Source organism: Mustela nivalis (assembly GCF_964662115.1).
Source record: "Mustela nivalis genome assembly, chromosome: 7".
In the NCBI taxonomy this organism is placed as follows: domain Eukaryota; kingdom Metazoa; phylum Chordata; class Mammalia; order Carnivora; family Mustelidae; genus Mustela; species Mustela nivalis.
This window is the reverse complement of record NC_139026.1, coordinates 104,314,809-104,342,662: the sequence shown is the minus strand read 5'-3', so window position 1 is coordinate 104,342,662 and position 27,854 is coordinate 104,314,809. Positions and strand designations below refer to the sequence as shown.

At 50.4% G+C, this 27,854-nt stretch overlaps 1 protein-coding gene across 1 annotated transcript in view; it reads left to right on the top strand.

Moving 5' to 3' along the window:
• The window catches only part of CD9 (CD9 molecule), a 32,763-nt gene extending 7,504 nt beyond the window's left edge, over positions 1-25,259 (top strand). Inside the window, exons 2-8 of the mRNA XM_082742734.1 lie at positions 13,536-13,638; positions 19,899-19,996; positions 20,712-20,786; positions 22,567-22,665; positions 22,799-22,888; positions 23,420-23,503; positions 24,677-25,259. Of these exons, the coding sequence (XP_082598860.1) occupies positions 13,536-13,638; positions 19,899-19,996; positions 20,712-20,786; positions 22,567-22,665; positions 22,799-22,888; positions 23,420-23,503; positions 24,677-24,742 (615 nt within the window). The 3' untranslated portion in view covers positions 24,743-25,259. The remainder of the gene's footprint in view (positions 1-13,535; positions 13,639-19,898; positions 19,997-20,711; positions 20,787-22,566; positions 22,666-22,798; positions 22,889-23,419; positions 23,504-24,676) is intronic.
• The last annotated feature ends 2,595 nt before the right edge of the window (positions 25,260-27,854 follow it).

Sequence of the window (27,854 nt, the reverse complement as noted above, 5' to 3'; positions counted from 1 at the left end):
CCCCCTCTAGTAGGCAGCAGCCCCCCTGCTCCAGTCCTTAGAGACAAGAAACTTGTCTCATGTCCCTTCCCACTAAGACTCTCTCTCCTGCTCTCCCCATTGCTTCCTGTGATACAGGGCTGTGGATTTAAATACGTTACTGTTATGCTTAGGCTTTCTAAAGTTTTCTTTCTGCCAGCCTGAGAACCTCTTCTCATGTTCTACTTTCTCCCATTCCCACCATATTCTAGTAGCTCCGATTCCCTAAGACAGATAACCCTTAAGAGACCCAGAAAGCTTATTTCAAGTAGAAATTAGCTTCTCTCCCAGTGCTGGGGAGAGAGCCCGTTAGGATGAGAAGCTGGCATTATCCTCCTCCTGTGGCAGGTTCCTCCCAGGACCCCATAGCCAGGGCCATAATACAGGCCTGTGGTTATGCCCACTCGTGCCCTTTGGTGGCAGGATGGTGCTGTGGGGGAAGGGCAGAGGTTCTGGGCTTCCCCTTGGGGCCATTCCTATGGGGGATGCAAGGACCATGGCCAGTGGGCAGCTGTAACCGTGTCTGCACTGCAAGGCTTACCGTAGTAGCAAAGCTGGGATGAGAAGAGGACACGCCAGGTGACTCTGGGGACTCTGTTTCCCAGAGCAGTGCTGTGTCCACACCAACTTTCTGGCCAGTACAGCAAGGGCATAGTTGAAGTTCTCAGGCCACAGACCAGCAAGAAGTGCATTCTCTCTCTCTCTCTCTCTCTCTCTCTGTCTCTCTGTCTCTCTGTCTCTCTCAACTCTGTTCATTGGGCAGCTGGCCTCAGAGAAAGCCCAGGGTCGGATGCCTCCAGGCCAGGTGGCCGAGGCAGGTGCCTTCCTGTCCTGAGAAGGTAGGGCGTTCTAGTTCAAGTAGGCTCCTCTGAGACCTTTTAAGGATATAAGGTGCACTTTTGAAATGCAGTCAGCTATGGCTGGGAGGGAGACAGGACAAAAGTGAAAAATTTTGGCTCTGAAATTAATGACACTGATCAAGGAGACAGTTCTGCAGAACAACTGAGAATCTGGGCTTTGCAGTCAGACTCTCCGGGGTACAAGTTCTCGCTCAGCCGCTTATTTGCTATTGGATCTCTGATGAGCTGCTTCTGTGCCCAGGTTTCCTCAGCTAAAAAAATGAAGTAAATGTTACCTACTTGGTAGGTCTGTTGTGAAAATTAAAGAGTACAGGCAAAGAGCTGCAGGCAGGGTATGGGGAGAGCAAGACTTACAGGCCGGCTGGCCAGGAGCATACTGTTAACCCTCGGACAGTATGGGGTTTAGGGACACCAATCCTGTGCAGTCAAAAATCTCTTTCGAACATTTGCCTTCCCGAAACTCTACTACTAATAGCCTACTGTTGACCAGAAGCCTTACGGAAAACAGTAAGATACGTTAGCACATACTCTGTGTATGTATTATATGCTGCATTCTTAAAATAATCAAGAGAAATGAAAATAGTATTAAGAAAATCATAAGGATGGGCGCCTGGGTGGCTCAGTGGGTTAAAGCCTCTGCCTTCAGCTCAGGTCATGATCTCAGGGTCCTGGGATCGAGCCCCACATCGGGCTCCCTGTTTGGCGGGAAGCCTGCTTCTCCCTCTACCACTCCCCCTGCTTGTGCTTCTGCTCTCTCTCTCTGTCAAGTAAACAAATAAAATCTTTAACAAAAAATAAATAAATAAAATCATACGGTAGAGAAGAACTGTAGTGTATTTATCTGCAAAATTTGCATATAAACTAAAATCTGTGTGTGCAAATGCAACTATAATTAAGAGACCCAAAATGAAGGCAGAGATCATGGCAAAGGGATGGATGATAGGTTAGACGCAGCAGTTGGAGACCTTCGGCCCCGCTCCTCCCCTGGCTTTGGGCTCAGAATGCCTTATGATGAGGAAGGAGGGCCATTTCACTGAGCAGAGCTGGGTGTGCCTGTTGCCAGCACTGCCAATCCACACACCACATGGCATGGCTTCAAAGGTCTAAACAAAGGGGCATCTCCCACCACTCAGGGCTATGCAGGCAAGTGGTAACCGGTCCCACAGATGGAATGAGAGCTAGCTGGTCCACATGGCTAAAGTGTCTAAACAAGAGTGAGTGAGTGAGTGAGTGAGTGAGTGTGTGTGTGTGTGTGTGTGTGGTCGCCAGGCATCTTAGTGAGGCATACACAATGGAAAACAAATGTGTGGTATTCTGGAATTTAAAGCAAAACATCCCCAAAACAATCCCCCACATCAGATGATTTTGGTTAAGATCAGAATGCCTGCTTTCAGCAGGAACCAGATTTATGGGCTGGCTGATGTGTGTTCCATGTCTGGCAAGCAGGCAGTGGAAACTTGCAGTGAGGTTTCTTGTTTAGAAAGAGGTTATCTTGGGCCCTCCCTCTGGATCCGTCATCCCCCAAACTGCTTAATATTAATATACCATATTAGCTAAAACTTTCTTTCTCTTTTGGGCAGAATAGAGCTCTGGTTTTTAAATGATGCTGACTTTGTCCTTGGAAGGGAGAATTTCTCAGTTCTTGAACTTGTTCAGACCAGGTTGCTGCCTAATTACCATCAAGGTGTGCTTAAAAAAAAAGCTTACAAGGCCCTTCATCCCCTGCCACACCCTGAAGAAAGGACCTTGCTAACTCCCTTCCACCAGGGCTGCTTCAGGCAGTCAAGTAACTGACCTCTTCCTGGCTCTTAGCCATCAGCTCTCTCCCTCAGTCATACGCAGAACAGGATGACAGAGGGAGAGAGCTGATAGCTAAGTCGTTCCATACCTGCTCTGTGACCTTGGGCAAGTTACTTTACCTCTCTGAGCCCATTTCCTCATCTCCAACTGGGATGATCCTAACTATTTCAAAGGGTATAAGGCAGTCCTACCAGCCCTCTTAGATTCAGAAGGGGTAGAAATCTAGTTCCCTCATATTCCTCTTCTCCCTGGGAAATCCCACTGTTGTTCCTACAGGGCGTGTTCCCCTCTTAGCTGTGCACCAGTCTTAGGCAAGCTGGAGTACACCATGGCCCCAAAGAGCCATGCTTAGCAAACGGAGGGTACCCGTATGGTATAGCTGTTGAGCCCCTCCGCCCAGGAACCCCCGCACCCCAAAGTGCACAGAATCCCCAGGACCTGAACCCCTGCAAGGTCAGCAGGCAGGCTAAGCAGGTGCTTAGGAGGTCAGCGATGCAGGTAAGCCCAAGGAATCGTGGGGAAACTAGGTACTTTTTTGAACTACTTTATATTTTATATTTCTGATTTTTAAAAAAATACTGAATTATATAGGTGGTGGGATGGGTGTTGCCATTTTCTCAGTATTTAGGGCAGTAAATGGTCACAGGAGACAGAAGTGTGCCTCCTCAGGGGCCTGGCTTCTCAAGGATGGTTGGGTTTGCGTTTTGACCTCCCGACATGCCATCGAGGAGCAGCCCCCTTTAGCGGAGCCCTTTATGACCCAGAGGGTGGTTGGGGGTGGGAGGAGTTGACTTGTCAGAAATGCAGATTCTTAGGGGAGGCAGCAAATCAGTGACTCTCCTTATGCCTCACTTTTATTATTTGAGTCCTGAAGGTCATACTGCCAGGGTCTTACGGCTGTTGAACATGATGGTGTATTTAATGTGAAGTGTGTGGCAGTGCCTGGCTCAGAGCAAGAGCTCAGGGGTTGCTTCGGGCCCCTCTGGCTGTAGTTACTGTTACCACGACCACTCAGAACGTTCCAGAGATTGGAGTTGTCCGAAACACACTCCTCTGTGTCTTCTTGCTTTGGTTCTGTAAAGCCGCCTCACACAGGATTGTTCCAGGCCGAAACTTAACCACAAGACTCCATCCTTTTCAGAAGGTGAATTCAAGAACCCCTCCTTCCACCTGTCCACAAAATGCTCATTTCAGAGATATCCCCAGCGTGGGAAAGGTGAGTGAGGCGAGGCCCCAGTTTGGGCCTTAACTGGCCATGGCCCCAGCATCAGGACCGTTTGCCCCAGCCCCCCTCCCCCTTGTGGGGTCTGAGAGTTTAACAACAGCCATAGGAAAAAGAAATGTGCTCTGCCTCCAGACCAGGAAGGGTGGCCTCAGCACCTCTCCTGTTCACTTCTCATGTTTCCCAAAAGGAGGGCAATTCCTCTTATCTAGAACTTTCTTTATACCTTGAAGCCAGGTGTCGGAGCAGGGCAGGGCCAAAGTCACCACAGCTTCTATGTGGACACCACGGGGAGGAGAGGGAATGTGGAGCTGGCCCCAGAGGGTGCCATTTCTTCACCTGGTGATCGTGGGCTTGCCACCACCATCTCTCTTAGCCTCAACAGACGGGGAGGGGAAGGAGAGCGAGAACAAACCCCAAGAAGTTAGCGGTCAGGGCTCCGTCCCTCTTGGCCTTCCCTTAGGTGGGGCCTGGTGCCCTGAATCTAAATGACCTCACCGCAGCAGGTGAGGTAAGGTTCAGTCAGGGCAGAGCATTCAGCCAAATTCATCATGTCCAGAGGACCTTCTTGTCCCCCAAGAAAAGTCCGTAGGGGTCCCCAGTCTTCCTATTTCCAGCTGGGCAGGGAGGGAGCACAGTTGAGGAGGACGGGAGCTTTGCGTCATCTGCCTGGTTCAGGTTCAGTGTGAACGCGGCCTCTGGCTGGCTGTGTTTCTTGGAGCGAGTTGTTACTTAACCTCTTGGAACCTGTTTCACCTCTAAAGTAAAGGTGACGAGGATTAAATGAGATGGTGTATGCCCATCACTGCCTGTAACGTGGGACACGCATGGGTACTCAGAATAACTAATTGCTCCATTTTTTATATGATTTTCCTTTGTTTAGCCTCTGAAGGAGTTGCTCATGACAGAAAAGGCTGCCAGAAGTCAACTCAACACTAACCTACAACATCATTACCCATCAGCCCCTGCTTTAAAAAAAAAAAATCTCCCCCCCCCCAAATTAAGGTTGGCTGAGGAAAAGAATCCACTCAGCCATAATGGCAGCCCCACCTGGGGAGAACACTGGTTGCAGAAATCAGGAGGAAGTTTTCTTACCAGGAGTGCCCTGCTACAGAGGCTGTGGGAAGCATTTTGGCTTCTTGGGGAAGAGAGTTCACAGGGCTGAGGCTATGGGATGAATACCGCATTTGGAAGCCAAATGCAGGTTCTAACTTGACCTGTTTACTAGGACTGCTCAGGCTTAGTGGGTTCAAGATGGAGTTGTCCAGCCATTATCTGTTTCATACCTCTCGCTTCCTTCCTGCTTACCTGTCCTGTATCCTCCCTGTTCGCCGTCACCGTGCGGCAGTTCAGGGTAGCCCTGAGGCCCTGTCCTGTGGTGGGACAGCTGAGCCCACACTCTGGATTGCAGTGTAAACGGGAATGCCAAAATTCTGCCCCATGTTGGGTGGAGCCCAGTGAGAGCTCATCCCCCACCCCCACCCCTCCATGGCTTCCTGCCCTTCAGCGCTGACGTCTAGGAAGCTAGTCTCTGGGCTCAGAACACCCAGAGAAAGCTTCTCCATGTGGTCCCAATTGTTTGGTCTTTACATAAAGGCCTAGAGCATTGGTTCTCAGATGTGAGGGCACATCAGAATCATCTGGGGCGATTGCTGGGCTCCACCCCACCTGCCTCTAATTCAGTAAGTATAGGACACGGACAGTGAATTTTCATTTCTAGCACATTCCCCAGATGCTGCTGGCTGCTGCTGGTCTGGGGTCCACACATTTCTCGGTGGCCCATCTTCTGCCCTCATTGTCTTGGTAAATGCCCCAGGGCAGAAGTGACCCAGAGGGCCAAGATGACCCCAGGGATGACCAGATTCACAGAGAGACTTACTCTCCAGGACCGTCACCTCCGGCGTTTATTCAGCTCCTCTCTAACAAAACTAAACTTAATAACAAGCCCATGTTGATACCTTCAAATTCTGCTCGGAAGTAACTAACACATGTAAGTTACTTGTGATCCTTAGCGAGGCAGGTCATGGCAGTTTTTTCCTGCTCAGTAGAGCAGAATTGGGTTTTTGGTGGTATTTCCCTATGTCGTGGGACCGGTTCTTGGGAGCATTCCAGCCTCCGCTCCCGCCGGGTGCCTGTGCCCTTCCAGAGGCAACAGCTTCAGCCTTCTTCTGGAGGTGGCAGAGGAGGGTTCCAGCAGAGGATCTGAAGAGGTGGTAAGGCCTGGGCTCCTGTTTGTGCTTGTCGCCAGTGCCCGGCCTGGCCTCCTGACGGGTGAATCAGCCCATCTGAAGCTTGGCAGTCAGTCAGCGGTGAGCCAGGGTTGCCATGGAGATGGGTGAGGCCCAAGCCCACAGGTCTGGGTGGCCTGACTTGTTTGTAAATGTTGAAGCCTGTGCGAACATAGAGGCTCTTATCGCCACTTCTGAAGCCTTCTTAAAGTGTGGCTGGTATTTTGGGGCCCAGAAAAGGCCGATAGGGGAAACTCCCATCCTTGGTATTCAGTCTGTTATTGATTTCCTGAGTGCCATGGGCAACAATGCCTACAGGTCTCCCAGGCTTGGTACCTTTTAAAAAAATAATAATAGTAACAACCAGGGCTGCTACATATCTTTCTGAAGAAGGGAAGTAAAGAGGTAAAATCCCTTCCCTCTCTGCGCCATGAATACCTCCTTCCCACGGAGGTCATTCGGATTACCATTCCTGTCTCATCCTTGCAGAGCTCCTGGGAGGCATGTATGGGTGTGAGGAAGGTAAATTTATCCATGATCCTTCCATCACAGGGCGCTCGCACAGACCCACAGAATCCAGAACCCCTGTGACTTAAATTGCCCTGCTCCCTCCTGCCCGACCGCCTCCTAAGACCGTAGGGACACAACCAACAGCCACTGGGTGCCGTGAATCGCCCGCCCCCCCCCCATTGTCTTGTGTCTTTCTCAAGGTTTATTATTCTTATTACTGGCATTATTTTCTCTACAGAATCCAGCTGGCTATGCCACATTGTGGCTTCCAGACAAGATCTTGTCTGTGCCTCACCTTTCTGAATCCCCCACTTCAAGCTAGGTTAAAGCCAAGACAGGGATCTTGCCATCTTTTTTCACTAATGAGAACTCTGAGGTGTGGAGAAGTCAAGGAAAATGCTAGTGTCAGCACCTTGGGAGAGAGGAGCGTGAGACCCAGAGTCCACGGCTGGTCACAAGTCCATGGCTTCTCAGCAGAGGTGTGCCAGAGACTCCCCTGGCGGGTGCGGGACTCCACAAGCACCTACAGAATTCTCACAGGGGACTCTGACGCCCAGCGCACATAGATCAGGCCCTGGGTGGCCCTGCCGGCGGAGCGGGGGCCTCCTACTCCTTGGTTTGTCATTCTTTCTGGGAGGCCACCTGCCCCTCACGGAACAGTGTTGCATCATCTCCTTGACCACAGGTTCACCAAGGGAACAAAATAGCCATAGCTTTTCCAGAAGGACAGTGGGAAGCAGGATAGCAAGCACCCCTCTTTCCCCTATCCCAGCCCCTCCCTGCGACCTGCCTCCAACCCCACCAGAGTGCTGACGTGACTACCTAAAGTCTGAGGCCAGCCTCAGAGAAACCACATGTGGAGAATGAGCCACTCTCCCCCTCTGGGCTTTCTAAGGCAGCTGGATAGAGATAGCATAATGAATATTTTGTCCTATTAAAAAGAAGAAAGTATGACCCTCAGGTCGCATTGCAGGAGAAAAGAGGGGACCTGGAGGAGAGAAGGGCCTAGCCAAGACCACGCAGTTTGTTTGCCATGAGAAGATTTTTCTTGGGACTGGGATTTGTCCAAGGCAGATAGGGCTCTTTCCACCTGAGGGGGTGGGCTGCGGTGCCACACGTATGTACACACACACACACCCACACACACACACATACACATGCTGCTCTTTTCCTTCTTGTCACATCCTTCTGCAGGCTTTCTTCAAGTGTTTCCATCCGAGGGGCTGCCTATCTGTAAATACCTCCTCAGGTTGGAACTAGAACGAGTTTTGCAAACTTGGCATGGGGTCCAGAGCATCCAGGTGCCCCTAAGTGGCATCACACTTTGATTTGTTTTCAATCCGCCTTCAGAAATTGGAGACATTTCCTCTAACTCCAGGTGTGTTTTAGCATACGATTTCTGGGCCTGGCCCTCCCACCAGGTTTGTGGGGTGACTCCCTGAAGTACTCCTCTTCACGTGGGTGCCTTGAGCAAGGTGTGTGTTCAGCGTTGGCAGAGGGGATGACCAGGAAACTCCACTGTGGGCCCGAGCTGGTACACTGCTGGGTTCTCAGGTCCCCTGGAACCGGCATGAGCCCCAGGTGACAGGGTTACCTGTGCACTCTTCAAAGATCCGAGTGTCAAACTGGACTTCCTGGTGGGGTGAGGACAGTGACTCAGGGGCTCCGCATGAAGTCTCATTTTCAAAAGACTCCATTCGGATTTGTCCCTAAATTTCACTGTGATGTTCGTCACATGCCCTTGTGGGTCTTTCTCAGTATTTTCTTTGGACAAGTTACTGTTCTTGGCAATTTTTGACTTTGGTAGTGAGATAGCAGAAGTTGGATCTGGATGAAAAGCCAGATGGGAAAGGAGGTTGGTTGAAGGGAAGAGAGAGAGAGGAGAAGGTTCAGGTGGGAGTTTCAGAGATTCTGTCCCTTTGAAGTAATTGTCTCATGTACGGGATAATTATTTGTTGATTGATAATTTATTCACTGTTGTGTGCGAGGTGTGACTGGGCCAAGGGACTAGAAAGCCTGAGAAACAGCCCTGCCATAAAGGAGCTTGTGCCTCCAGTGAGACCCAAGCCCAGCACCCCTGCAAGAGGAAGGGGGTGTGTGTGTGTAGTGTAAGGGCACAGGAGAGAATACACGCGAAGCTCGTGGGCTTGCATTTCCTTGGGAGGAGGCTGAGGACATCTTTGGTGGGGAAGCAGCAGGCCACTGTGGCCAGGATGGTCTTCCAGGAGGAAGGACTGGCATGAGCAGAGGAGAGAAGGCAGGAGACTTACTTGGGAACCTGAGTGATTCCATATAAGGGGTGGCTGGGAGAAGGTGGGCTCAGGGCTCAATGGTGTCATGCTGCTGAGAGATCAGAAAAGCTGAACCACAGCTAATGCCTTAATTAAAACTTAAAAACGAGGGACGCCTGGGTGGCTCAGTTGGTTAAGTGTCTGCTTTTGGCTCAGGTCATAATCTCAGGGTCCTGGAATGGAGCCACACATCAGGCTCCTTGCTCAGTGGGGAGCCTGCCTTTCCCTCTGCCTGCTACTCCCCCTGCTCATGCTCTCTCTCTCTATGACAAATAAATACAATCTTTAAAAAAAAAAAAAAAAAAAAACCTTAAAACTGAGCAATTGACCTCAGCCGCATGAGCTTTTCAGGAAAATGGCTGCTGCCCCACATGGAGGGCGGGAGGCAGGCTGGGTGTGTTCTACAGTGACTACTTTGTGGGGACCTGGAGGTGAATAAGCCACCAGTTTCGGTGTCAGAGCACCAAGCAACCAGAAGGGAGCAGTGAACCTGGAGGCAGAGTGGGTTTGTTTCTATTTGGAATTTTAGGATCGAGAGACGGAAGCTTTGAAAGAAGAAACCCAGCTCGGTTTTAGATCTATGGATCTTAGTTTAGATCTACAGTTTCAGATCTATAGAAAGGTTGCAGAGAGAGTATAGCGAGCCCCCCATTCCCCCTCGGTTTCCCTGTGATTAACACCTCTGGTAGCATATTGCATGTGTCACAACTAAGAAGAAAACTAACGTGGTACATTACTGTTGCCTAAACCTAAACCAGGCTCCATCGAACCTGACTTATTTCACGGTTAAGACCCTTTTCTCTTCTGGAATCCCAGCCATGATACCACGTGACAGTTACCATGTCTTCTTCATCTCTGATCTGTGACACGTCTGGTCTTCCCTGGTTTCTCAGAGATAACCTTACACTTCGGAGAAGCGTGGGCCAAGTATTTTGTAGAATGTCCTCAACGTGGGTTTTTCTCCTGGCTATCTTCTAAGAAAAAACATGCATGAAGAACGCAAGCATTTCCAACACAACAGTGGGGAAAGCTCTTCTTTTTCTCTCTGCACTGTCAGATAGATGGGCCCATTTGGGGGCCTAAAGGGAAAGAAGCTTTTCTTGGCAAAACCAAAATGTTTCCCCTTGGCTTCCTTTGGGAACAAGGTAACCAGGTAGACTCGCTGTGCCTCAGGCTGGGAGTCAAGGCTTGGAATTCTCCACTTCCATCCCCACACACAGTTGGTGATCTTGGACAGTTTGCTGTCCTTTTCGGGAGGGGCCCTATGAGAGGAACTGGTTCACTGAGCGTCTCCATCAGACCTGCTCGGATCCTGCATTGTTGCAAAAGCAAGATGGCAGCCGGGGCATCGGTGTGGCCAGCGTTCCTGTCATAGGTCAGCTTGTTCACCCAGGAGGAAACCTGCAAATTTTTGGCCTCCCAGACCCCTGTTTTCTCAGTTTATGGAGTCCCTTCATAATTGATTCTGTGCCTTTTTTTCAAAGTGAAAGCTCTCTCTGGTTCTTGCCGTTTGTTTTTTTCTAGTGTTCTAAATAGCTGGGGGTGAGAGCCAGGTCGGAGGGCTGGGGCACCCCCCAGCACCACGCCAAAAACTGAATTCTTCTAGAAAGTACTCCAGAGCCCCTTAGATAGTGCCACATGCACAACCGGGAGCCATTATTAGGTGGTGACCAGTATATGTGGCCCTGTGACCCCAAGCCATCCATCCTGACCTGGCAGACTAAAGCAATTTCTCCCAGTAGCATTCCAGAAAATAGGGCAGCTAATGGCTTACATATCTTACCCCTCAGGCCAATTAACTCAGTAATCCAATACAAAAAGGCCTTAAGACTCACTCCTCTGATTTCTGTGAACCATGGGCTCTCAGACCCACCTCTGACCCTCCCTTCTACCTGGGTATCTTGAAGCCTCCTCCTCTTTCTCTCTTTCCGTGAGTTTATAGGCCTAAAAAACTGAGATCAATTACTGCTTTTTCCATTTCTCCAGAGCCAGCCGCTTTTTCTTCCTCATTTTAGCGAAACGCTGTGGCTTTGACAACCAAGGGCACATGTGTGGGATCCTCAATTCTCTCTGGCCCTGTCCTTGGCCAGGGTGAGACCTGAAGTCTTTTCTTCTCCTGGCTCCAGTTCTCCAGCCTGGTGTCCTTCTTGCCACTGGTGTGTGTAAACCAGAGAAATGATTGGACTTAACACAGATTTGGCTCAGGGTCCTTGAAATGATACAATGGAAGAGGTCTAACCATTGCAGGTGTGGTTTGGGTACCCCTGCTGTTATCCATGGAATCATTCCCGAAGAGAAATAATTGCACATAATCGAGAAAGCATAGAGCAGAAAAGGCAGGCCTCTCCTCAGTCCCAGGTGTTCTCAGCAATAGCACCAGCAAGAGGGAGGACTGAGGACAAGGTTTGTGGCCAAGCTTGGACTGAAATTGAGACCTCCCTCCAGCCTATAGTGTTCTCAGTTTAACACGATCATGTCCACAGGGAGGCCCGTGGCCTCAGTCTCCCATAGTCCAGGGCTCTCATTGGGCCTCCATATGTTGTGGGGAGATGAGAAAGTATTGCCGCCTTTCCTTTAACTCTTCCAGGACCCCAGGGGAGCTAGGCCAGGGCCTGATCACCACAGTCAGGACCCCACTTAGTGTGTGCTTGTCCTGGACTCAGTGCATGGGGATGGGGATGTCGGAGCTGGCCCCACCGTGTCCCTGCCCCAATGGTGGCACTCCTGAGCCAGGAGAACCCAGTCTGAACCAGGGTACCCAGGCTAGAAATGGGGGAGAGATGCCTACTTCTACACTACCCTCGTCCTGCCGCCCTCACCCCCCGCCCCAGAGCTGTGTCTGCTGTCTTTGGATTAGGCCAGGAGGCCCTCACTCACCTGCAGGTCTTTTGTGAATAAGAAGGAAAACTTGGCACCGTGAGTTTTTCTATTCTGCACTGTGTAGCTATGGGTCACCTGGTGTCCTTACTTCTTACTGATGTTTAGTGTTGCCTTCCATCAGATGAGAGCTAAGAGGAGATGCTGAATGACTGTCCTCCGCAGGGAGGGGTACAACCCTGGGGACCTGAGTGCTGACTGAGTTACTCTCACAAGGCCCACTTGGTGGTCCCTCCCTTCTAATGTCATCTCTTTTATTTCTACCCATACATAAATGGTAAGGAGGGGCCACATGTCACCGTTCCTGTTCTACAGATGGGAAAACTGAGGCAGTAGAACCCTGAGCCAGGAATTCCAGAGCTGTGGATACACAGTGCTGGAGGTGTGGGCAAGGGTTTGACCCTACTGCAGGCCGAGGCCCTGGGTCATCACAGCCGCTGTCGCCGCCTCCACCTCGCACATCTGCACCCAGTGCCAATTCCCCAGGAAAAGGAGAGGAGCAAACAGTAACAGAGAGAGAGGCCTGGCCTTGCCATGGCTGGCCCACTCCCAGGGCAGAGAACCAAGCTCCCTCAGGAGCAGGGGCTCTGACACAGGGCACCTGTGTCAAGGAGGGTGGCCTGGGAGCCACTCACTCATCCCGTGGGCCCTGCAATGCAGCTTGGGAGTCACTTTCACACAAAACCCGGGCCGGGTGAGAGACGAGGGAGCTCAGCTCCGCCCTGGGGGTCGAGGACAGCTTGGCTGAGGGCCGCCTACACAGGCCTTTAGTTCAGCAGTGCCAGGCGGGGATGTGGCACCTTAGTTGTACTTCCTAGTGGGAAGCTCTGCCCTTCAGGGTTCAGTATCTCAACTTGCCCACCTATAAAATGGGATTTTTGGGAAGATTGGGGGATTACTCACACGTATCTTACCTGATGTTTATAAGGATCACTCGTTTGGAAGCATGTGCCTAAAACCTAGAATGGGTCCAGTCAGCCTCTAAGGTTTGTCAGAGACAGAAGGAAAGGACAAATGTGGGCCACTCCGGGGAGACTCTGCTGAGTCGCTTACTGAGCCATGTGATTTCGTGAGGAATCACAGCTGCTCTCATGCGTGCTACACTGTGCCCGCTGAGCATCTGTCGTCTTTTTTACCATACAGTGCATATACAGAGTAGTTCATGAAACACGAATGGTTTAAAGCCTCATTACGACGTCAGTATCCATGGCACCATCACCCAAGTCCAAAGCTAGACTGTTCCCAGTGCCCTAGACCCTGCCCTTGTGAGTGCTATTCTCTCCCTCCCCCTACAGGGCACCCCACACTTGACTCTATGATAATTGCTGTCTTTTCCTTTTCCTTTGTCATTTACATGGACCCCTAAACAGTAAAGTGATTTGTAACTATAAAGAATCACACTGCATGTGTTTTTGTTTCCCTTGCTTCTCTTGTTGGACACCATGAGATGTGCTCATAGAATTGCATGTGGCTAACCGTGGCCCATGTTCAGGGCTGGGTAGTGTTCCAGCATTGTTCTGCCGCTGGGCTGCTGGTAGGTAGTGGTTCCCCACCAGCTGATATTTTTAGCAAATGGATTGATCCCCACACTGGCTGCTGTTACTAGCAGGTGCACAGTGAGAGGCAGAGACCGAGGGTGGTCCCAGAGCCCTTTGCAAGCCTCCCTTCCGGTGTCATGGCGCTATGCTCCCCTGGCAGGACTAATGCCCACATCTGGGATATCTTGCAGCTTGCTGGAATCGCAGTCCTTGCCGTTGGACTATGGCTCCGATTCGACTCCCAGACAAAGAGCATCTTCGAGCAAGACAGTCAGCCTTCCAGCTTTTACACAGGTGAGTGGGGAGGAGGTGCTGAGTACCTCCCCTTAACTGTGGAGATTCTGTGTTGATCCAGGGATTGGCCTTGGCAAAGACTTTTCCTCTGGCACCCCCATTGGCCTGGCCTGTCCTTTTCAAGCCATGCTTTGTGCAGTCCAGCCCACAAATTTGCATTTGACTGTTGTGGTTTCTTTTATCATGCTGACTAAATTTGGCATCCTGACCATCCCCCCCAGTAGGAAGCTGGCTGTGCCTAAGTTGCTGCCACTCTTGAGGGTTTAAGAACCTCTGTGTTTGCTCCCTGACCCTCTCTTAATGCCCTGTCTTCTTGATCTTACTCAGTTCCTTAATTCAAAAAACTTTGTCCTGGGCATCCAGACTACCAGGAGTAGGAGAGGTGAGCCTTCCCCACTGTGCAGACAGGGGCTCTGAGACTCCAGACCACCTACTTCCTGGATCAGACAGTCAAAATGAATGAGAGTCTAGCAGAGATGCCAACCTGGCAGACCTCGGGGGGTTGGTTAATGCCGCTGGTATTCGAGGGTATTTGGCGGGTATTTGGTTTTATTTGTTTGTTTTCTGAAGTGCTTTTGCTTTAGGGCAAAGGTTTGCACTTTAAACACAAATAGACTTAGCAGCTTACACAGGGCTCCTGGACATCTTTTTATCTTTTCTACCATTATTCTGTCCCTTCCACCCACTGCCAAGGCTTGTCAAATGCAATTCCCCAGTTTCTAGTCAACTCACAGAATACAAAATCCCACTGCTCTTTCTGTTTTGGGATAGGAAACACTCATTTACGAGAAATAAGAGCAGCCCCCTATTTTTAGGACGATGCTGCCGTGTCATCAGGCTCAAAGTGTAAGTTTGGTCATTTCCTTCCCACCCACCAAAGAAGTTATTTTAAAAAAAGATGGAGAACACAGCCTGAAGAGAGTGAGCCCCCAGGCCTTTTGGAAGGACGCAATGGCCAGTGGGCACAGGGACCCCCTTCCCGCCTCCCAGACGCAACCTGAGCCAGGCCCCCATGGGCCACTTGGCTGCGTGCACTTGGCACTGTGGAAGTTCCCCTGCTTGTATTGCCTGTTGCTGTTGTTTTGGGGATTTTTCAGGGCGTGTCTCCCACTTTCCGGAAAGAAACTAAGGGAAAGAATAGTACAAGTATGTTTTCTGAAAAAACTATGCTCATGCATGCAGCGCGCGCGCGCGCACACACACACACACACACACACACACACACACACAGAGTTTTTAGGGAGTAGGTCTCCAAAGTGCCCAGACTTGTTTTAGCAACAGCATTTTTGCAGGGTGGCGGGGGAGGGCGGCCTGGAATGCTGCCCTGTGGAGAGGAAGCAGCATAGGGGCGCTGTGCTGAGGGGGACCTGACTCCCTCCTGCCCTCCTCTTTGTCATGCCAGGGAGCTGCGAGCCCTCTGGGGGAGACAGGAGAGCAGATCTGTCCAGGAATGGAGAAGCGGGTGGCAGCGTTGGGCCCGTGTCCTGAGAAGAGCCTGGCCTCCTGCTCCCGCTGCCATTGTCCTCTGCAGAGTGCCTGGCAGGCTTCGGTCTTTTGCTTCCTAGGACTGTGGCTAATTCCCCATGTTTCTGGATCTGGGAAGCGAGGCTCTCACTGGCGAGTGGAGGAACCAGGAGGAAGACAGCTCCTCCTCCGTGGGTTGCTCGCTGTCTCACGCGAGTTCTTACGTGATTTAATCCTCAGAACTCTTTAGGATACATGAAATGATTCCCACCTTATCAATGAAGGAACCAAGACCCAGGGATTAGAGAACATGCTGAGCTCGTACCTGTCAAAAGGCAGGGCTAGGATTTGAACCCAGGCCTACGAAAGCTGTTTCTTGGCCTACCCGTAGTAGATTGTGGGGAGGACTCCCCATGTAGAAAGAGAAAGTATCTCTACCAACTGGATGTTCCCTGTTGGGGAGGTGGGCAGGGAGGAGGCTAGTTTGGCCTTTGACCTCACCCAAATTGTAGTTGGGGTAAGGGAAGCGCCCAGCACTGGTGGCCCTGGCCAGCAGGTGACAGGTGGGGAAGTCACGCAGGATGGCAGGAGAGTGAAGAGCACATGGTTGGAGGAGCCATGGCCTTCCTCTGGGAGTCACAGGGTGCAGGATGGCCATGATCCTACGCAAAGTGACCAGAGGCACAGTCCCAAAGAAACATGGCGATCCCTAGTTGGAGGCCAGCGACCACTGCTCCCTCGGCTCCAATAGAGGAATACTGACACTTTGCTTCCCTGGGAAAGAGCTCAGCTTTGGAGAGTGTGTTCTGCTTGCAGAAGCCCAACAAAGGAGGGCAATGCAAGGGACACTCAAGCATCCTCAGATAAGTGGCCACTTGGGTCTGGCTGGGCCTTGTACTTCACCGAGTGTGCTGGGAAACCGAGTCACCGTCACTCATGGGCAGAGGGCCAAGAAGGCGTCACCCTTCCCCCTCGAGCTGTGACACCGGCCTTTGTACTGACCCATGTCCCCTCTTCTGGCGGAGTGCCCGCTCCACCCCTGCCGATATTCTGGGCATAGTGGGGTGACCGTACCTTGCACAGGGGGCCTCCCCATCTGCCGCGCAGCCCACCAGCCAGCCTGACCACACAACCGGCCCTTCGGAAAACCTGAAGGACCACGGGGTGGGTTTTTTCCAGGGTGGGCAACGGCTTTTAAAATAGAGAAAGAATGCATAACCAGTCTGAGAAGCAAGTGAAAAAAGAAACTTTCCAACATTCACAACAGTCAGTAGTAAATCCGGAGCAGCTGACGGCCTTATATGGGCCTTCTCCCCAGTTCAGGCCCTGGGAGATTCAGCCCGTCAGCAGTATCCATAATCCCAGGCCGCAAACACATTGGGGAACTTTATTTTCTTGGTCCCAGGCCAGCAGCCCTTCTTAACTCCTTGGCGTCCTTCCAGAACCATAGCCACTGACTGAGGGCATCCGGGGGCCCCAGGCAGAGGCTCTGGATTTCCTGGTCCACCCTTCCCTGGGACCATTCCTCTTCTTAGGACAAGGCGCCTAAGAGTTTCCAGGGTACGTGGCTTTTGCCCTCAACGAGCTTGCGGCGGCCTCGGGCGCTTTGTTGCTCTGTGCCCAGTTCTCCCCAGCCTGAGACTGGCAGAGCTCACACACCCACAGCCTCTCCGAAACAGAAATATACCGTGCTTGGCAAGTGGGGCATCACCATGATGCTTATATTAGTGCGAACGGCCACCTACAGGACAGAACGGGACCAAGAGAGAGCCACTGGGGAGCCACGTAGGGTTCCTTTGAACCCCTGATTGAGTATTTGGAGACAAGAAACTGTTGTTGTCAGTGGCAAGCTGGGGCCGGGGCAGGATGCCGACGTGTCCCCCTGGAGCTGAAGCCCAGAGCCCTGATACGCAGGTGAAAAGAACGCTCAGTTTTGTGTATAAAGGACATCCCGGCATATGCTTCTGCTCTACCAAAGGTTTTTCTTCTCCTCTGACCAGGCCTATAATGTCAGCCTGAAAACAGAATCAACAGCCCTTAAGCAAATTAATACAGTAATCCTGGAGAAGGCTCCGTGACGAATAACTTTTTCCATGAGTCAGACAGAAAGCTAACATTCATTTGTTTTGTAAAGGGGAACGCTTTGTCATTTGTCATTGCCTTTGCTAACAAGCTCAGGATGTAGGCTAGGAGCAGCCTGTCCAGAGGGAAGCCCAGCAGGAACCTGTGAAGAAGCAGCCAAACCCTCCAGTGGTCCATGGCTTCCGAGGTGGGGGAGGGGGCCTGTTGCCCAGGAGCCCCGACTGCAGCTTCATGGCCACTGCTGAAGTGCCTGTCAACAGCCCCCCACCCCGGGAATTGCTTATCTTCCTCCCCAGCCGGAGAGGGTGAAGCCAAGACACCCCCACATCTGCAGCTCTCCAAACAAGATACTGCACCAATGACCTTTGTCCTGCAGTCTTCATCTGCTGAGCCCAAAAATGAATATTTACCATTAACCAGAAAGCAAGCCCATTAGGAGGAGAATCCATCGCATGCGCTCTCTTTCTCTCTCTCCCTCTGCAGAGGGAAGTGCTTTTTCCTTTAGTAGCTCTCCATGCTGCCAACCCAACTCCCCTGACTTCTGCCAGGGCTGTCCTGGTTTACGAAGTGGGGTCTGGACTTAACAGAAGACATGTCCACCCACTCCCTCTCCGACTCTGTTCCATGTGCTTGCAAATCCTTTTGATCTCTTAATACCTCCTGTGTATTCAGCCCTTGCTGTGGAGCTCAAAGGAGTGACCTCATCCTTCGTTGTCTTCCGCCGATGAGCGGGGAGAAACCGGGGCCATTTGACTGCCGTGGCTCGCCTGTGTCCCCATGGCAGGGCCACCCCTCCCGCAGTGCCCGTGCAGTGCGTGGGGCCGCGTGGCCTGTCTGAGTCCGGCCCGCCATCCCCACACTGTCGGACAGCCCAGGAGGCTAGGACTTGACTCGAGGACAAGCTGCATTTGTCCCCATGCCCAGTCTGGGCCGGGCATGCACGGGAACAATACCCATATTCATACGACGAAGGGGTTTGCCAGTAAACCCACGTGACTTGACATCACGACAGATGTGGGGGGGAAAGGGGAGAGACACAAATGCTCCGTTGTGTGCGCTCCGCTCGGGTCTGCCCGGGAAGCTCAGCTGCAGGCTGCACGGTTTGTTGCCTGCAAAGCCTCAGCTCTGGACTAGGAGTGCAGATGGGGGACAGTGAAGTCACTGTAACACCTGCCGAGGTTCTCACTGCACTGTCCCGTTGTGCATTGTGCGGAAACATCACAGACACGCTCTCTCAGCTTCAGCCAGCACTTGGGGGAAGTCTCTCTAGTCCCAGTGAGTAGGAGAGATCAGCAAGTGTATAAAGATGCACCACTGTGGTTCTGAGTGATGGCCCTCTGACCCTCGTATTACGCAGAATCACGGCAGCCAGCATTTGTTGCACACCTTTGGATCCTGTCCCTTCGTCTGCACTGCGAACCCTGAGGTGGGCATCGTTCGCACTCCCGTCTCACAGATAGAAGGTCATTGCACAGAGAGAGGCAGTCGCTTTCCCAGGGTCACAGAGCTGGCTCTCAAACCCAGACGTGCTCTCCCCACGTGACAGGAGCCCCTGTCCGGATTGAACAGAACTCGCCTGCAAGACAGGGAGGCACGGGACCTCTCTGCCAGCTTCCCCATGGGGCCTCTGCACTGGGGAGTGGGGCAACTGTGACTTCTCCAGAATAGGACTACAAAGACTGGCCCCTCTGGGCCTTCCCTGGGGGGTGCCGGAAGGAAGGACGAGGGCAAGGCTCCACTGTGTTCCCCTCCCAGGGTTTTATACCATGTTGGGTCCAGGCAAAAAGTCACTGACCTTCTCACTCAGATTGAGGACTTTAGAAACCGTGTCCTCATCCTCCCTTTAAAGGAGGATCCTGTTCACCCTTCACCTGGAACAAATGATTTGCAACCCTAAGACCTCTTCAGTGTGCTTTAAGGGATGTTTTGAAATTTTCTAATCACCGGACTCTGATTTTACTGATAAAGATACCAAGACCCAGAGAGGGAACGTGTCTTACCCAAGATTGCACAGCCCGTAGTAGCAGAGTCAGGATCAAAGTGGGAGGTCTTCTGACCCCAGGCCTATGTTTTGCTCCCTAGAGCAAATACTCATTCCTTGGCCAACACGTGCCCTTGGCCTTACTGACCATGCGTGCCTCACTGCCCCCCGGAAGCAGGGCAGGGAGGCACCCCTTCTGGGAATGAGGCAGAGCTGGCCCACCCTAAGCAGGGCTGTTTGATCACTGCAATCCCTTCCTACCGAAGCCTGCACTGACACACTCTTCTGTCTGGGGGAAGCCAGGCCAAGGCTCCTCGGAGTCCCAGGAAGTCAGTCCCAGTCTGGAGGGTCTGTTTTAATTGGTGTGCGTGGATTCATCTTGCTGGAAACAGCTGACAGACTGGATCGGTTTGTGTCCTGAGTCAAATCTGAGGATTTCTGTGGATCTCTTTGTCCTGGTTAGGGGGACGTGAGCACCTTCCAGAAAGGCGAGGGTAAGATGGAGTGAGGGCTTGATGGGGTGGGGTCCTAGAAGACAGACTGGTGGGAAGGAGACTTAAGAGCAGGGATGGAGGAGGCTGTTTTGAAGGATGGGACACTTCTCCCCTGAGGGAGGAGTGATAAGGATGGGGGCACAACCCAGATTCTTAGGGAGGGGATAAAGGAATTGTAGGACATATCTGGGCCTCCACACTACTGACTCCCTGCCTTGCCCTCTGTTCTCTCCCCTCAGGAGTTTATATTCTGATTGGAGCTGGTGCCCTCATGATGTTGGTGGGCTTCCTGGGCTGCTGTGGAGCCGTGCAAGAGTCCCAGTGCATGCTGGGATTGGTGAGTACCCCATCCACTCCCTGCAGCCACTCTGACCCCCAGACCCCTGCCCCCAAGATCTCATAGAACACATGGGGTGGGATGGAGTGAAGAGGGTTTCCTAAGGGCTTGAGCTCTCCTCAGCAACTCCACCGCAGGCCCCGCCCCAGCCTCCTACAAGGCAGCCATCTTGTCCTCCTTCCCCGCAGCAATGCCTTGCTCCTCTTCCTTTCTGGAGCCTCTCTCTCTTATCACTTCCCTTAGGCGACTAAATGCCAGGACTTTGTTTTCCCCTTTATCGACCACGTTTGCTTTTTTTCCCTGAATCCGCAGGCACCTTTGCTTTCTCTTATTTTAAGATTTGTTACAGATTTCTTCAAATTCCACAGTATATTCTCTCTTTATTTCCTCAAATCCCTGTGGTTTTTGTGAGTGAGTGATGGGATTTTATCACTGACTCTTCATTAACACCTTAGAAGTACCAGTTCTGGGGTCAGCTGTGCCCCGTTCTTTTCTCCTGAGGAATCTCTTCCTACCACTGCTTTCACTCCTCACCTTAGCTAAGGCTCACAGTTTGATAAACTTCTCCCCTGTCCCTTCCAGGGTGTTCATTTGTGCCCCCAGATGCCCGACCCCCAGAGACTTGCCATTCTTCCTTGGTCTCCAGAATACCCTTTGGTTGCTCTCATTGCCTGTCTGGGATTTATCCTCATCCTATCCCTTCTTTGTCTTCTAGTTCTTCGGCTTCCTCTTGGTGATATTTGCCATTGAGATAGCTGCGGCCATCTGGGGATATTCCCACAAAGATGAGGTAGGTTTCTCCCGTAAGATCTCTTGGGAGTAATACAGGTTTGGGAATTTGGGAGTGGGAATGGTGAGGACGGACGGGTGTCCCAGTTGGTCACTTCGGTCAGCTTTCAGCCATCGCACATGCCTCTTATTTCACCACACTTCCACGTGCCCATCAGAATGTGATCTCCTCCAGGGAAGGGGATGTGGCTGTCCTGCCAGCCACTCCGTCCAGTTCCGTGGATGGTGCTGGCACATGATAGATGTTCAGGAAATACTCACTGGGTCTGTGTATGTGTATGTGTGTCTCACAAATCAGCAGCCCTGCCCCCATCTCCTCTGGAAAGATGGCTTAGGAAAACAAGACTTTGTGTGGGCTGGACCCACCACCACCCCCGCCCCTTCACCTAGTCTCTGAATATGTGCCTCCATGAGCTGAGTGCTGTCCAGACCCCACGTGAGTCCAGAGATGTGCAAGCCCCCCTTGAAGCAACTGCCACCTGGGTGAAGGATATGCATGATAAGTGTCATAGAAGTCATTTATATCCAGAAGTTCCAAGGAGTTGGAGATGGTAGCATGCCAAAGGGAAATCTCTTCTGGCTTCATGGAGAAGTGGGCATCAACACAAGCCTTGGATGAGGGAGAGGATTTCAGGAGGAAAGTTGGTGGGAGACTAAGTACTTTATTTTATTTTTTTTTAAGATGTTTATTTATGTATTTATTTGAGAGAGAGAGAGGAAGCAAGCCTGAGCAGGGCGGGGGTGACAGAGGGAGAGGGAGAAGCAGACTCCCCACTGAGCTGGGACCCCCAACATGGGGCTCAATCCTAGGACCCTGGGACCGTGACCTGAGCTGAAGGCAGCTCTTAACGGACTGAGCCATCCAGGTGCCCTTCGAGGACTTTCCTTTAAAAAAAGACAGCTGACCATGGGCTCCCACAGGGAGCCACTAAAGAGTTGTGGGCCAGGATAGGCCACATCAGAACAGTGTTTTAGGAAGGGCTGTCTTGGCTTGTACAGCAGCAGCAAGTGCAGGGAGACTGGATGCCTGGACCCCGTTTAAAGAGAGAAAAAAATAGAGATTTAACGGTCCAGATATAAATGCTGTAACCATGGAAATAGGAAGGGATGCTAGTGGAAGCTGCTGAAGGAGAGATTCTGGATGTTGGTCAGGGCGAGAGACAGGTGTTGGTTAAACTAGGGTGTACCCCGGTGCAGAAGGAGAATAATTGTCCTTCATATTATAGTTGCTAATACTTATGCCAAATTTACTCTGTAGCAGACACCGGGCTAAGGGCTTAACATGCAGTATCTCCTGTAAATCCTCACCATAACCCCTGAGGCACAAACTCCTATAATCTCCATCCTACATACGCAGAAAAGGAGGTACAGAGAGGTTTGGTAATTTGCCAGAACTCACACAGCCTCTAAGTGATAAAGAAACAAAGGGAAGCCTGAGGAGCTAGCCTGGTCAGGAGTAGGATGTTGTTGTTACCGTTCATTAGACTGGGGAGAGTCCATTTTGTTCACAAGTAGAAGGGAAGGAGCTAAGTTGGGTGGAAGGGACCAGCCAAAGTTACAAGAGAAGAAGGGAAAATGGCCAGCGTGAGTTCCTAGGGATGTGGGAGGAGACGAGAAGGGCCCTGGAGGCTCTGGGAGAGGCAGGACCAGTCTGGTAGCTTCAGTCTGCAGGGACATTCTCTGAGCACAGGAATCTGTTGTCTGAGCAGGAACAAGATCGAACAGGTGACATTTGTCCAAGAAAAGGCCCTGTCTGCCCCTCTCTTTTCTGCCCATCCCAGGTGATTAAGGAAGTCCAGGAGTTTTACAAGGACACTTACAACAAGCTGAAGTCCAAGGACGAGCCCCAGCGGGATACCCTGAAAGCCATCCACTACGCGGTACGTCATCCCCGCAAAAGTTCCTTGGGCACGCGCATGTGCACAGGGACCTGAGCACACCAGACCCGGTGTCTGTATTCTGGTAGTCTGCATTGTTCGTCTCTCTCACCTGTCCCTGCCCTTCCCTCTGCAGCTGAACTGCTGTGGTCTGGTTGGTGGAGTGGAACAGTTTATCTCTGACATCTGCCCCGAGAAGGATGTTCTGTCAACCATCACAGAGAAGGTAAACTCATGTGCCCCTGCCGGCTGCTCTGGACCAATCCCACCAGGGTTGACTTGAAATCCTGCCCTCTCCTCCTGGGAGGAGTTCTCCTCCTGTGCAAGGGCCCCTCAGTGGGTCCATCTCTTTTCTCCCCTCCCCCCAGGCCTCTGCTTCCTCAAGGGCAGCAGAACAAGGACCAAACCAGGGAAATAATGAAGTATTTAAATGTGCCAACAGTTCATGATTGGAAGCTGGACCTAATGTCCAGACTTCAGAATAATCAGAAGTAACCCAATGGCCTCATGGGAGCTAGACCCCAAAGCAGGGGCTTACCCTTCTTCCTTCCCTTGTTTCTTACCCAGACTTTAGGGACCCACCTCCATATCCCTTGGGTCTCACTTCCATCCACCAGCCAGGACACCTGGGCACTCCTGTCCCGCGTCCTTTCTGGGACCTCCCAGCATTCCTGGTGTGAGACAGGTGCTATGGGAGGGAGGAGGTACACTGAAGCAGGGATTGTGTGTGACCTGAGTCCTGGTTTGCCCCCCTCAGCCCTGCCCTGAGGCCATAAAAGAAGTCTTCCACAACAAATTCCACATCATCGGCGCGGTGGGCATCGGGATTGCGGTCGTGATGGTGAGTATTGAGGACACCGGGAGGGAATGATTGTCTTAGTGGTTAACGTCCATGAAGCACACACTCTGGCCAGGGAGTGTGTTAACTCATCAATTACTTTATCAACTAATTTAATCCTGACCATACCTGTGAGTGTGAGCTGTTGGTATGCCCCTTGTACAGACTAGGGAGTGGAGAGACAGAGAGGTTGAGTTGATCAAAGCCTCTGAGCTCATGTGTGAAGCATCTGGGATTTGAGTTCCGTACGTCTCTCTCCAGTACATGTTGGCTTACCATCAACGTTCAGGAGTAAGTGTAAGGTGATGCCAGTGCTGCTGGACCATAGACCACACTCTTGAGTAGCGAGGGTAGAGGTCACCCAGACCTGTTAGCCTGGAATAATCTTCAGGACATGTTTTTGTTATGCACCTGCTTTGCTTTTCCCCAAGAAAGTAGTTCAATAGAAGTTACATGGATAGGAATTGTTTCTCACACACACACACACACACACACACACACACACACACACACATCCCATAGTCTGAAAGGCATCCAAAGGTGGACAGCCAGAAGGAAGATTCCAGGCTTCAGATAATCTACTCTCCTGCTAATCAGCACTCCCAGAAACCATTAAAGGGCAACCAGGATTCCCTGCAGTCACCCCCTCTTGCCCCAAAAGGGAGTAGTAAGAACCATGTAGGGGACTTAGCCCTCCTCTGCCCCAGTAAGACTATCCCAGAAGTGAGAATTGCTTCCTTTCTTAGTGGTTATTTACACCTAAGAAAGGCTTAAGGCCACTTTCAGTAAAAACCATAACAGTACTTCTTAAAATGGAATATAAAACAGAGACACACACATAGGTGGAAAGCAGTACAAGCCTGTGTGGATCATTGGAATATCTGCCCTTTGAGCATTAAATTGAGCTCTGAGCTTATTTGTCATGCTCTGGAAGTTTCCTCAGGGAAGTGGCTTGTGCCATTTACATGAGCAAGTCACCACAGACCCGCAGAACCCCAGCAGTCAGTGACTCTTCCCGTTACCCAGCCCCCGTCTCTCCTTCGGCACCCCTCAGTGTGCCTGGCCCTGTGGTCACTATCCTTGTTTGTCTTGGCCCAGATGACTCATGTCTTTCCTCTCCCTCACCCTTCCCTCGGCAAAGCCTCCCTGTTCCTCATGTTCCCTTCTGTCTTCTAGATATTTGGCATGATCTTCAGTATGATCCTGTGCTGTGCCATCCGCAGGAGCCGAGAGATGGTCTAGAGTCAGCTTGCACCCCTGAGCAGGAAAGTCCAGTCCTGAAGATTGTCGGTTATTTTCTTGGGGTTCTGTTTTTTAGCTTTGGGAGTTTTTTTGTTTTGTTTTTATTTTTGTTTTGGGGGGGTTTTTGGTGTTGTCTTTTTCTGGTTTTTTTACTTTTTTTTTTTTTTTTTTTTTTTTTTGCCACTAACCTTAGTATTCATTCTGCATTTCTAAACAAAAAAGTTATTCCATGTTTGTCTTTTTAATGCTTTATTCAATATTGGTATTCATAGTTGAGAGATTTGGGTATTTGGTTTGCTTTGGTTTATATTTTGTTGTTGTTGTTTGTTTTGCTTATTATGTTAAGCAGAAATCCTGCAATGAAAGGTACTATATTTGCTAGACTCTAGACAAAAGATATTGTACATAAAGAGAATTTTTTTTGTCTTTAAACAGATAAAAAAATGTCTATCATACTTAATCAGGTTGTAACTTATGTTGAAGACAATTTGATACATAATAAATGATGATGACAATATCCTGGACCAGTTTTTGGTTTTTGTTTCCTGTATATTTTGAAAGCTATTTGTTTTTCAAATGTCTTCTAACCTCATTTATTTGAGAATTAGGTTGGAAAAGTTGGTCTCCCTACTTGACTAATGAAGAAAGCAAGACAGGAAGGGATTTTGATCTCACATCACACAGTTGTTAATAGAGTCTGCACCAGAACCTAGCTCATGCCTCTTTCTTGTATCATAGGTTGTATGTCGGGAAGATAGCAGTAAATGTGACCTCCCTGTTGGCGGGGGACTTAGTTTTTCTTCACTGCTCTACCCCGAACACTTAGAACCTACTGTCTCCGGTGTGTAGTAGGTGCTCAATAAATATTTGTTGGCAACTAGTATTTGTTGAATAAATGAGGGCATTTGATCAGGGAGGCAGAATATTAAATGTTAAATATTATATATATTATAATTTACATTTTATATATGAATGTGTGTGTGTGTATAATTTGCTGCACGGATTTGACCTTGTACGATCATTAGCGTTGTTTGCATAGTCTCTTTAAGACCATTGGCTTTGCATCAGACACAGGAACTTGAAGCCTTGTGGTCAGGGGGCAGATAGGAAGGACACCTGGATGTCCTTGGGGAGAGCAAGAACAGGCCAGAACTCAAACAGGAGCTTGAGAAGACAGACAACTCTGTGTCAGTTCTTGTTCCTCTGATGGGGGTATGGGTCCCACTGAGGCTAGCACTCTGTGTTAGAGCTAAACACAGGCCAGGAGCTGGAGGAGCTGACATGAGCCAGCAAAATAAGCAACAGTTTTGTGTGAGCTGCAAAATGTCTCATTACCTTTCAGGCCTCCCATGTGAGGAGGGGGAAAACCCACAGTTAGCGCGCTTGCATCTCATTGCTATTCTGTGGCCCCAGGAGCCGTATTAATCTGAGCATTTGAGAGCTAATTGTACTGTTTCAATGTGGAAATAGCAGGCCAACTCTTTATTCTATGAAAATGTGAATGAGCCCATCTTAAGTCAGCATCATAATCCCTGGTTAATTCTAATGTCTGCCCTGTTGGTGACTGCCAGCTCCCTCTAGGTAAAGCAGGTTCCATCTACACAATTTCCACTCTTCTCTGCTGAAGAGTAGGTGGGGGTCAGAGTATAACAGATTTGCTACTACTTAAATCGAGAAATACCTCAGCATTATACCCCGTCTTCTCAGTTTGTCATAAATAATGGGTCAATTGGCTAGCTTAAGCAAAAGCTAAAGAACACAAGTAGTATCTCCTGGAACCCAAGAATGGAAACACAGTTGAGCCATAGGAAGTTTCTGGAACCACGGACTAGGAACTCCTGCAGCTTTGCACTTCTGAGTGCTGTGTTCTGCTCCCCAAAGAGACCACTTGTCTCTGCTAGCTACTCCATCCACATGGGTTGCAAAGAGAGCTGGTGTTCAACCCCCAAGTTTATGCAGACAACCTCCAGTAGCCTCACTTGAAATTTCCAGAGAGAAAATCTGCCCCAGTTTTCAGTGCAGTATCTATCCCTGACTTCAGTGGAGGGGTACGTGTAGTAAAGACTCATCCATCCTCTCACCTGTAGACTGAACCTAAGATCAGAAACAGAGGGATCACTGAGAGCTGGCAGACCCCAGAAGGGAGCGTCCACGCTGTGCTCAGTCCAGCCCAGTAAGCTTGCCCTGACTCCTGGTGGATGGGTCTAGTTGAAGGTCTACAACTAAGGCAAAACCAAGATCGGCCAATGCTCTCAGGGCCTGAAGGGCTTTTGGAACAAAGTCCTTCAGGAAGTTATAGGTCACAAAAAGGCAATAGACTGCCAATAACAGTAATAGCTATGGGTCCAGAAAGAACCTCCTTGGGCAAAAGAGAAAGGGAAACAGTTGGATGTGTCAGCCTCTTGGTTCAACTGGGAAAGGCAGAACAGGGGCAGCAAATTTGAATATAAACAAACGGACAGTAAAGGTTATTACAGGTTATTACTTTATCTGGTGCCCTTCAAGGACTGAGAGTGCTTTAATATCCCCAAACTCCACGCCTTCTACTGTGGAGCTGAGTGGTGCGAGGGTGGAGGCAAGACCACAGGTATCAGGCACTCCTTCCATGCTTTGCCATTTCCCTGGCCAAGTAGTCTGAACTAGCGCATCAGGACACTCCCAAAGGGTGGTGTATTTTTGTTTCACTGAAAATGAAGGATCTCCTGAGCTTCTTGGGCACAGGATGGAATAGTCTGGGTGATCTTCCAGCACAATCAGATCCATAGCTGTGTGAACACTCCCATACAAGAGGAGAGATCCACTGGTGGGCTTGGGGTTGGGGAGACCCTGCTTTGCCCTCTCTGGTCAGTATTTTAAATAACTTGGAATATTATGAAATATTACAGGTTTCACAAAGCTCTGAGGAATACCCAGTAATGTGAGTAACACAATTATAGTTCAGAGAGATCTCAGGATTTGTAATACTGGATTATGATACACAAAGGATATATCTTATGAGGAATAAATAATAAGTAAGTAAAATCAAGCAGTCTACACTAATATGTTTAAACACAGCTCCTCATCCCTTAACACTTCTAGCTGAAGAAGAAGTTAAGTGCATGTTTGGCTGGCT